Source organism: Amphiura filiformis, chromosome 4, assembly GCF_039555335.1.
Source record: "Amphiura filiformis chromosome 4, Afil_fr2py, whole genome shotgun sequence".
Lineage (NCBI taxonomy): Eukaryota > Metazoa > Echinodermata > Ophiuroidea > Amphilepidida > Amphiuridae > Amphiura > Amphiura filiformis.
In genome coordinates this window covers 15,228,042-15,239,657 of record NC_092631.1, presented here as the reverse complement: position 1 = coordinate 15,239,657, position 11,616 = coordinate 15,228,042, and the positions used below count along the sequence as shown (strand labels likewise).

Sequence of the window (11,616 nt, the reverse complement as noted above, 5' to 3'; positions counted from 1 at the left end):
TTACTAAGAATGTTGAAATAATTATTATTAGTCATAACTGTCGGGAAGGGGTTCTGTCCAATCCCCATTTTAAGCAGAAACAGTGAGGTAAAGTGAATCAAATCCCACTGGCCGTTTAACATGAATGTACATAATGTGTGAATAATGACATTATGTCGGAAACTGCTCTGTTGACCTACAAACACAACAAATTTGACTGATTCCATTTCGATGTAAGTTTTGGACATGTTGAAACATTACAAATGTAACAAAAAATTAGGTTTGAAAAAAAAATACCAATTTCATATTATAAGATTGAACATTATGGCTTTTTAACAACTTGGTATGTTGCAAAACTGATCAAAATGAATTTAAATTACATTTGCAATGTACACATTTCTGATTTTTTTTTCTCAAATCACAATATGTGATGTCCATGTCCAAGTAAGTGGACCAAACCGACAATTATAAATTGCATGTGGCCATGAGTCTTATATTGGGACCCTAAAAGGGTGGCGCAGCATGACATTTTTCTTGAAAAAAAATGAAATGATAATGATATTTTCAAAATGCAGGTGAATACACCTTTCATATTGATGTTATTATAAAGCTTAGTTAATTTGACACCAAAACCAAGATTTTCCATTGATGCTAATTAATTTGATGATCAATTATGTGAGGACATGGTACCATAGAAAGTCTATGGAAGAAGTTCATAACAATTTGATAACATGCTTTTTTTCCCTTTCATGTTTAGTTGAAAACTAAAATCCATGATTATTTAGTACCAATTTTTTATCAGTAATTGAAGCAACTAAATAATTATGTACTTTTTGTAATTTCATCTCATTAATTAGACTAACGATTACATTTACAGGCTCGTCCATGCCTTTTCCCATAGGCATCTACATAAAACAGTCAATTTTCAGAATTGCAAGTACTTATAGAGATATTGTAATCTTTCTGGTTTGGAATGATTATCTATGACTGAAAGCAGTCATTTAAAAGTATTTAATCATCTAATTAGCACTAATTAAACATTTTGAATAATTGATTAAGTTGAATGAAGCAAATTTTTATCACCCTGTATACAATGTACATAGAATCAAGCATCACACCTAATATAAAGTACATGTATATATTTTCTGGTTGGCCTTTTCAAGCTGTTTGATTTTGTGGTCTTTCAGTTTGGGAAAATACTTCTGAAATGAAATAGGCATTCCAAACTACACCGCATGATCATTAAAAAGTTAATTGTTACACCCTGTATCTGTATATCTTTTAGTACACCCTGAATATTGACTTTAGGTTTGGGTCATTGTAATCTATGTTCTTTATGCTTTCCAGTAATGTATACTTTTACATACCTGTAATTAGTACATAAAAAGGTATAACTATTCATCTCAAAATTGATGTTTTCAGCTATGAAAACAGTATGTCACGAAAGAGGCCCAACTAGTGACACACATGGCCATGTGAAATTTGATCAATTTTCAGAAATCACAACATATTTTGTCACGATAACTGGACCAAATTGACATTGTGCCATTTACAAATTTCTGATTTCCTCAAATCATGAGGTGCTCTGGTACAATATAACTACAGCGAACTGACATATGGATTACGTATACAATTTACAATTCAGGTTTACCCCCACAACCAAGTGGCACCGTAACCCAGCCATCAGCTACCACATACCGCATCAGTGACATTACTGGAGCCACACCTAATGACACCTATGTAATATGGGCATATCCAATAGCAGGAAATTCAGCAACCAAGACCTATATCAGGATGGAGCTACCTGCTGGGACGACTACTATTGATGTGAATAATTTGGTTCCTGATGCTTCTGCTTACACATTAGCATTGTATACAATAAGGAATGGAATACAGAGTGAGGCAGCAGTACTTGTATTTCAAGCGGATGACATACGTATGTATTAAGATTTTGCACATGACAATTATTTATTTATGTGATTAATTAAAGCCACGTTGTAACATTTCCATAAAAATAGATTTGTATTTCTTTTCCATAAAATGTTAGTTTTCACTTTTTAATTTTGACCCGAACAAATTAGACAAAACATGCATTGAAAACTGCTATTTAATATCAGGGCGCACATATGACACAAATACTTTTCACTCTGTCAATTGTAAACTTAGGGTTTGGTCCTTTTGATGTGTTATGACCAGGGACAGGCGATTTGCACGGAAAAAATAGCAAATTGTGCGGAATTGCGCGGAACTTTTTTTTCAGTGCAAATCATGTATCCCTGCCCATAGGAAAAAAATAGCCAATTGCGCGGAAAAAAAGTTCTGCGCAAATCAATTGTCCCTAGTTATGACCTTCCCACACACCATGTACGTACAGTGTTATGGGCATTGTCTACTCGTCCAACTAATATATCGATCATAATAATTAAATGATGTTCGCCATCATTGTATTCAATTTTGTCACAACTACAACACCTGAAGCCTTGATTTTTTTATGGTATCCCAGCAAATACATAACCTTTTACAGAAATCATTCAATTGTTGGGTTATATAAAGGATATAATATGTTTTAATAACATTCTGAAAACATATTTTAGAACGTTATGTAAAACATTCTGGAACAATGTTATATGTTGTTGACAAAATACTTTCCAAAAATGTTTGCCAAAAAATATTTTACAATAACATTTTGACATTTTTATAAAATGCTGTGGTAGTATTTTTTCATATAAAGTGTTTTAAAAATGTTTTCATGACCTTTTTTAATAACCCAACATTTATCATAATGTTTTGCCCCAAATCATAACACATATGATGTTTATAACATTTTAAAAACATTTTTGTGCTTGCAGTGTACAAAATTACATTACAATCGTTGTTTAATTTGTTTTTTAAATGTGAACATGTTATATGATAGAAAAGTCTTTATAATTATCCAAACATAACAGGGTTTCTACCTAAAGAATTCTAAATTTAAATACATATAATCAAAATTTACCAAAATAAGTTTGTCAATGTTCAGACCCAGTTGTTTTGGTTTTTAATGGGTCACTGCAAGAATTATTACAGCAAGGAACTGACTGTGTCTGTTAAACATGGAAACATGTTTAGGTCTTATTAAGGAAACGGTTAAGAAGGGTTCCTTTTACATCTTTTTAATTATTTTTCAGCGGAGCTTCCTCCTGCTAACGCAGATGCAGTTACCACCAATTCATTCCAAATCAGCTGGGCTGATGGACCACCCACATTTAACGATGGTAGAATAGTGACCCATTACAGAGTGACCGTCACACCTGCTGATGGGTCTGCAGTGCAGATGTTTAATGTACCTGCTGCTGCTGCCCTCGCTTCCCATAGATTTATGGGACTAAGTACAGGCATAGCACACCATGTGGAGATAGATGCGGTAGTGTCAAATAATGGTGTGCAAGAAGTTGGCAACTTAACAACAGCAACTTATGTTGTCACTTGTAAGTATTGTTTTGATGTTGTTATTGTTGATGTTGTTGTTTGTGTTATCATGAAACTTGGGTAGCTGATCATGGGTGTGACTGATTAGTTCTTCATGTATGCTGATCAGGGTTCTGTACCTTATCCTGAATTATTTAGTTCTAAATGACTTCATTGCTAATTTGGTAGCTCATTTGCATAAATTTGCGAAAATTTCCTTCCGTCCAATTTCTCAAACTGGTAATGCATATAGTGATGTGATTTGGTAGAGGGGTGGCAATTAGCAGTCTTCAACAAGGTTTTCGTCACAAATGCTAATTTGTTAGTTCATTTGCATAGATTTGCAAAAAGTAATTTTTGTTTGTTTTGTGGATTTTCCCTCCAACTCCAAGTTAAAATGATGTGTGTCAAGGTGGAGGCATTGCGGCCAACGCTTTGCACTGAGATCCACACAATCCAAGAACTGTGAAATTCTAGTTATATATAGTGTGCTGAGGCCTGTGGGGTTGGGCTGTTTCATCAAAAAATCTGACAGCTAGGATTGTGTTATTCCAGTTGAAATCTATCACCCCCCTAATGAAGACATGACCCACACAGAGAGTATAGATTTCAAATGGAGCCACCCATTCAGGTAACCCCATTTGCAATTCACACTCACTGTGTAGAAGATAGGTTATGTCTTCCATATCAATTCTGATTTTTGCAAGCTATCTTTTGTTGAATACTTTTATGATAATTGTTCCTCTTGTATGTTTCCCTAATTTTCTTGCAGTACCTAATCCACCACAGAATGTTATCATCCATTGGACTAGTCCAGATATGGTGACCATCACATGGGACCCACCAGTTGGTGGTAACTATGACAACTACTACCTGTACTATGAGTCACCAAAGTTTGGTAGCAGGGATGCAACATTGCACAAAACATCCAGAAGGTATACACTAAATGGACCAATACAATATGAAGAATACCAATTAGGGTTATTCTCACAGGTGATGCCAGATACACTCAGCGACTTGGCGGCAGATATTACAGTTATTCCCCTAGGTAATTTATTCTAAGGGACCATTCACAAACACTTGTTAGGGGAGCCTAATGCCAATGTCAAAAATTTCTGCCCCCCCCCCCTTTTTGACATGAAAATTATGGGTCAACTCCATAAAAAGCATATAAACTCAATTTTCCAAGTCTTTGTGGTCATTTTTTCAGCCCCCCCCTCAATACTTTTAAGGGCCCCTTTTTGCATCAGCCCCCCTCAAGTGTTTGTGAACGGTCCCTAAAGTAAACTTCTATGTTTTGTTTTATTATGTAGGTTTATTACTTTGTGTATGTATAATAATGCAGTGGTCTATATAATTGGCTGCTTATAAAACTGCCAACAGTTTTGAAAAATACAGTTGCATATCCAGGAAGGGAACCTGAAGATTTCACATCACCAAATAATGTCTCTTGTGGGATTCCGTCCTGATCTGCGGTGTTTTTACATTTCGGTAAAAGTTAACCAACTATAAATCAATATTAAAACCAAAAAATTGTGCAGATTTTGGGAAAAATTTGTGCCAGGTAATAAATGTAGGCTTGAATCTAAGCATCTACCAAGATTGGAAAAGATTCTGGGCTTTTATTCAGATTTTTCATGTATTTCTTAAACCGGCTGCTTCTAGGTAAAATCACAAGTGCTTCTATTTTGAAAATTGGGTGAAAAAAGTGTATTGCATTCGTGGTCCGGTAGCTCGAAAATTCAATGGTCACCAATATATTTAATTTAGTTTGTTTACTTGCTTGTATGTTTGTCAGTCAGGAAAACATCACTTTGAAAAATTGAGTCGCTTCGTAAGGTAGGTAGAGCCATTTGAATAGAGGCCATTTTGTACACAAAGTATAGGGAAATTAATTACTATTGTGCACCCTCAAGCGAGAGTACGTGTGTGAGCCTATACGGAAGACGTTTTGATTCAGCAAAGTTAGACCTGTGCCAAACAAGTTTTGATTAGCATTTGCATATTGACTGATGAGGTGTTTTTGATTGTAATTCATATAATTTATAGCTAAAATTGCAGAAAAAAGCAACATTTAGGCCTACTAGGCTATCAGTGCTAAGGTGAGTTATGGCCCGAAATTGGAGACTTGGAGAAATATCAGTATAGAGGCACTGTTAGGTCAATGCATGAACAGGTAAGCTTACCTTTTGTGGGTGTGTGTGTGTGTAGGGTAGGCTAAGCTTAATTATGACAGGCAGCCAAATTGGAGATGGAGAAAACATCGGTATGGTGGCACTGTTATGTAACTGCCTGGATTGGGGGGGGTGGCTAGGCTAAGCTTATGATTTCACCAACATGATCAAAGACCCATGTAATTCAACACTTGTATAATTCATGCATTTGCCTTTGTGGTCATGTTTTCCCTGCTGCTTCTGTCATATCTGTGTGTCTGTCTTGCTGTCTGTCATAAGTTTAGCCTGCCTACCCCCCCTTCTACACACACATAAGGTAAGTTTACCTGATCCAAGGCCCGTGTCATGAGCTCCAGCAGCCTTTATGTTTGTTTGTTTGCGTGCATTACCAAATTAACTTCATGTCTCAGACATTATAGGCCTACATATTGGGATCAACATTTTCAAAATAAATTGATTTTAATTTGTTCCATTACATGTGCTATCTACAGTAGATAGCACATTATTTGAATTTGGCGCCAAGTTGAATTTGGCCCCAAAAATGTCAACTTGTGATCGGTCACTCAAAGTGAAGTTATATAATGTTAATTAATATTAAAACTCTTAGGAAATTATAAAATCAAACATCTTGAGGTCCGTGAAGATTTCACATCACCAAATAATGTCTCTTGTGGGATTCCGTCCTGATCTGCGGTGTTTTTACATTTCGGTAAAAGTTAACCAACTATAAATCAATATTAAAAACCAAAAAATTGTGCAGATTTTGGGAAAAATTTGTGCCAGGTAATAAATGTAGGCTTGAATCTAAGCATCTACCAAGATTGGAAAAGATTCTGGGCTTTTATTCAGATTTTTCATGTATTTCTTAAACCGGCTGCTTCTAGGTAAAATCACAAGTGCTTCTATTTTGAAAATTGGGTGAAAAAAGTGTATTGCATTCGTGGTCCGGTAGCTCGAAAATTCAATGGTCACCAATATATTTAATTTAGTTTGTTTACTTGCTTGTATGTTTGTCAGTCAGGAAAACATCACTTTGAAAAATTGAGTCGCTTCGTAAGGTAGGTAGAGCCATTTGAATAGAGGCCATTTTGTACACAAAGTATAGGGAAATTAATTACTATTGTGCACCCTGAAGGGTGTGGCAGCTCATTAAATCTAGATAGCCTTTCAGCTCATCTTTTGACATGCCATCTGTTTTTATAAAATCTTTGGTCACACCACTGAAGAATTTTACAGATGTAAGAACAAGATGCCTGAATAAATTTCTGCCTTGCTACTCCAAATAATTGGAAAAAAACCGTGGAGCGTTTCTGAACAAAATTTCAGCGAAAAGTGTGTTTCAGTGGTGTAAGCAGAGTTGAGTTGGTGCGTAAGATAACCGGGCTGGTTGAGCTCTTTATTGGAGAATGAATTACTTTAGCAAGGATTATCGGATAGACAGGTTTGAGTAAAAGTGTTCCAGCCCAGAATTATGCCTGTGGATATTTTTTCTTGTTATGTGTGATCATTTGTACGGTATGACCAAATCATTATTAGGTTCGGTTGAGGGGGTGATATGGATTACATCTAGTCTCAGAGTTCGTATCACCCCCTAACTCCACCTAATAACTATAGAATGAATCTGCTGCATTAATCATTCCTTATAAACTTGAGGAAGTAACTTAATTCAGCTTGACGCACTCCACAATAAATGTTGAAGTTAAATTTCTGGTTACGTATAAAGTTCTTAAATAAAACAAATTCCATATGAAATCTTTGCAGATGCTAATGATTGTGGTGTGATCCCATGTCTTAATGGTGGTACCTGTACTGATGGACTTGACACCTATACATGCGCATGTGCTACTGGCTTTGAGGGGACAAATTGTGAAACAAGTAAGGATTATTAGGAAGTTGTAAGCTTCTCCAGGATTATTTCACTTGTTTGATGCTTTTTTTTAAATAGAGAAATCCAAATTTGTGCACTTACTTTCTTAGCTAAGGTGGCATGCTCTTCCATCAAAGCTGTAAATGTAAGTGCAAAAAAGTGGGTTTGTCTAAAGCAATCAAAGAGATGGATGAAGTTGTCATTTTTAATTTCTCCAATTTAAACTTAAAACAATTACCTCGCTTATTTTAGAAAACAGGTAAAACAAGTATTTTCTATATCTTCTTTGAAGCAATTACTACATTACTACCACCTGAAAGAATTCTGCACTAGGGCAAAAAAAAAAAGTTTGTTTCCTGTAGCGCGCATTAGGTTTTTAACAGTTTATTTTGTGCATTAGAAATTTTTTTTTTTTCAAAAAACCAAAACAAAAAATCACAAAAAATAATATAAAACACTACTGGAGTAAACATTTACACATCACACAACAAACGATCGTAGTGAAAAACTACTGGAGAAAATATCACATTTTTTAAATACCTTTTTTAATCTACAGGTTGAAAGGGGATCATAAATATTCTTGAATATGAAGAAATATAATTTTTTTGTGTGTGTTGGAGAGACCCACTGTAAATTCCCATTCCAATTTGCAGCAAGAAAGGGTTTTTTTTCATTTGAAGATATGGATTATAAAAAAAAATAAAAAAACACATTTTGCATTTGACTTTTTTGACCTGCTATGGTTTATTTGGCCTTATAACTAGGGCAATATCATTTTATTGGAAAACAACAATCTTAAAAGTACCTTTTGATTTTATAAACTTAATTTTTGTAGATGTGGATGATTGCATTCTCAATCCATGCCAGAATGGAGGACTCTGTAATGATGGAATCAACACTTACACTTGTACATGTCTACCAGGGTTCACGGGTATTAACTGCTATACAAGTAAGCATTTACCCCACATTAATTATTTAAAATGTACAGATATGATGCTGTCCAGTCATAAGTAGCATGATGTTACAAATTATTTTGAACCATTTCTGACTTTAAATATAGTTCATATGCTATTCATGAGTTAAAAGGGCATTTTGTGATCCACAGCCTCATCCCCCCACTTTTCTCAAAAAAAGTTGAGAGATTTTTATATCACTGGAAACCTCTGGCTACATAATGTTTATGTACAAAATATTTCTTGCAGATTAATTCGTTTAGCAAAGATATCATGAAATTTGAATTTCGTTCTGGTGCACCAGAACGAAATTGCAACGCATTGTCTATGGAGCAGTGTAATACACATAATCATGCATAACTCGCGAACGCAAAATCAGAATCAACTGAAATTTTGGGAATAGGTTTTTTTCGTGGATATCTACTGAAAAATGTCATAAAAAAAGGATGCTAGAATCACAAAATACTCCTTTTTAAAGTTATTACCAATCTCTGCAATTAAATTCCCAATTAATATGTATGCTATAATGAATTATTAGTTATATACGTGCAAGGAATCAAATTTTATATAAGCTAGCATTGTTTTTGAGTTGCAACATGCACATATGTGACCCGCTCTGACAAAACCAGGAACAAGTCACATTTTTTACATTTCGTGATTTGATTAAAAATGTAAGCACTAGACAGTAAGCTTTAAAATGATACCAAAATTATATAAATAGCATCAATACTTGTCAAGATATGGATAATTTTGTTAATGATACCTTGATATTTTTGACAAATTGGTATTCTAAGTAATGGGCCAATTAGTTTCCTGCCATACACAGGATTGAATAGGGATTATAATAGTTCAACTGTTATTTATTGGTTATTATTATTGAAGGATCAACTAAATTAAACTGCATGAATCTTTAAAAACAAGAGTAGCATGAGATTGAAATAAACAGATTCAATAAAATTTATAACTGAGTGAAGAAAGTTTATTGGCTTGCACTTTCGTATAGGGGCTACTGCAACTTTTATAACCCGACCTTTTACCATTGAGATGCTTGTAACTTTTTTCAACAAGATCACAGAGCAACAAATGAGGTGTCAAAATGTGCAGTTTGAAATGCTGCATTCAACGAGTTTATTGATTTGATCAATACCTTTTTGATTGTTTTAAGTCACCACAATTTTTATTGTGTAACACTACTTTTTTTGAGCAGTGCATTTGAAATCTACTCCCCCTGTATGGGAGATTAAGGTCATGCCTTCCATAGCGGGTGTATGGAAAGTGCTATGCTTGGTTGTATTGTATATTGTATTGTAAAGAAAGACTTGAAGGAAGTAATGTGCAATAATTGTATGCCGAATCATTTTCATTCTCGTCCGGAGGGTTTTCATGAATTGATGAGGGCTTGAGATTTTTTTGTTTTTGTTTCAATGTAAAATTGGCATTGCTAGCAGTTGTAATCCTTTTTCAGTGCATTCTTGGAAAGTTATATGGTACTTTTTATTTTAAGGTTCTGAGGGGTGGAATACTACAAAAACATCTTTAAAGTGATTCATGATACTTAACCTTTTTATCATCATAATGAATTGCTGGAGCTTTAAAATTAAAAGGTATAATTGAAAATCAAAAAAGACAATTAATGTATCAACTCCAGAAAACCACGCAGGTAGGGACAAGAAGCAAAAAATTAATTTTATACAGCCTTAACATGTCATTTTTTTTAGATGAATATGCAATTTATATATAAGTGTACAGTGTACATTTTCTGTGATTGAAAGGAATTGAACTAAACTTCCACTAAGAAATAAATTTCATTTTGTATTTATCTAGATATAAATGATTGTCAGCCCAACCCATGTAAGAACGGAGGTGTTTGCGCATATGGAGTAAACACATATACTTGTCAGTGTCCGACAGGATTTACAGGTACACATTGTGAATCAGGTAAGTTACAACATTAAGTTTCACTACCTGAAGTTGGTTATCTTTCAATGAGTTGACCACATCACCAGGCTGTCATTATAGTTAGAGGCAGTATATGGCACACATGGGTCAATGAGTTACATAAAATAACCTTGTGTGGTATTTCGTTCCCAGGATGTGAGTTTTGCCTGAGGCAATTTGTGGTTTTAAAAATGTTGATCCCTCACAACAAGAGTTATTACCGTCGATTTGGTTGAAAAAGGAGGTGAGACATGATTAAATCTCTCCAGGTAACAAAACGTAATGAAAGAAATGGAAGAATGTGTCTGGCTTTGAATTGCAAAGTGGAAGAAAGTATGTGGTTAGAATTTACAAAGAAATCCAATTTTACAACAAAATCCTGCGTATGGGCCTGTTAAAAGTACCTGATTTAGCTTGATTACATCATACTTTTCTGTTTATTAAAATGAGTAGCTAAGGACCTTAATTATGACATAAACTTTCAAGTTGACGAAATATTTGTCTGGTATCTCAATCAGTTTTAACGATCAGGCCTTACGCAAAGGGGTTGGGGTGCGGCTTCACCCACACACCCCAAAAAAATGCAAAAGTATATAAAAAAGTCCTAAAAAAATCCAATTTGCAAGCATATCAAGCAAAAAACATTTTTAGGGTTTTTTGATCAAAAAGGTCAACACTTTGGGGAGAAGGTCCACTTTTCACAAAATTCCTCCCACCGCACCAGAAAAAAGCACTTCCCCCCCAAAAAAAATTCCTGTGTATGGGCCTGTTAGCTACAAAGGTCTCACTTAGCTTGATTACATCATATTGTCCTGTTTATTAAAATGAGTAGCTAGATTAATTTGCAATATATTCTTGCAACTATTGTTTCCCTCTTCACTCAGCTGTCAGTAACTGTGATCCAGTGAATCCATGTCAGAATGGTGGGGAGTGTATTACACAGATAGAAGGAAATTATACATGTGTGTGTTTGGCAGGGTTTACTGGCACTCACTGTGGGACAAGTAATACTACAAGTAAGTCAGAATATTGGTATCAGGTGAGAGTATGTAATACTAATCTCGTGGACCTATAATATATGGCTAGCCAGTCATTTCAGCAGTAGGTAATGCTATGCAAACTGCCACAACTCAGCCATTTAGTATCCTGGAAGGGCTTGAACACTACCAAGCATCCATTGCACTTATGTCTTATTCACTCATCACTGCTCATTGTATGTGTCCAGCATCGCCTAGAAAGCAATCCTGGGTGCATTCTG

At 34.9% G+C, this 11,616-nt stretch overlaps 1 protein-coding gene across 2 annotated transcripts; it reads left to right on the top strand.

Moving 5' to 3' along the window:
- The first annotated feature begins 3,314 nt into the window (after positions 1 to 3,314).
- On the top strand, positions 3,315 to 11,616 carry LOC140150598 (uncharacterized). 2 transcript variants are annotated; one of them, XM_072172649.1, is made up of 6 exons: positions 3,315 to 3,446; positions 4,199 to 4,474; positions 7,362 to 7,475; positions 8,303 to 8,416; positions 10,245 to 10,358; positions 11,243 to 11,616. In XM_072172649.1, the coding sequence occupies exons 1-6, from the start codon at positions 3,338 to 3,340 to the stop codon at positions 11,431 to 11,433; spliced, it is 918 nt and encodes a 305-aa protein (XP_072028750.1). In that variant the 5' UTR covers positions 3,315 to 3,337; the 3' UTR covers positions 11,434 to 11,616. The 2 variants fall into 2 exon arrangements, with proteins under 2 accessions (XP_072028750.1, XP_072028751.1); XM_072172650.1 differs by lacking the exon at positions 7,362 to 7,475.

Bases quoted from the DNA above. Each gene is read 5' to 3' on its own strand.
- LOC140150598 (XM_072172649.1), top strand. From the start codon at position 3,338: ATGGGACTAAGTACAGGCATAGCACACCATGTGGAGATAGATGCGGTA. The intron at 7,476-8,302 runs GTAAGGATTATT...TAATTTTTGTAG, and splicing joins GGGGACAAATTGTGAAACAA to ATGTGGATGATTGCATTCTC. The intron at 10,359-11,242 runs GTAAGTTACAAC...CTCTTCACTCAG, and splicing joins AGGTACACATTGTGAATCAG to CTGTCAGTAACTGTGATCCA.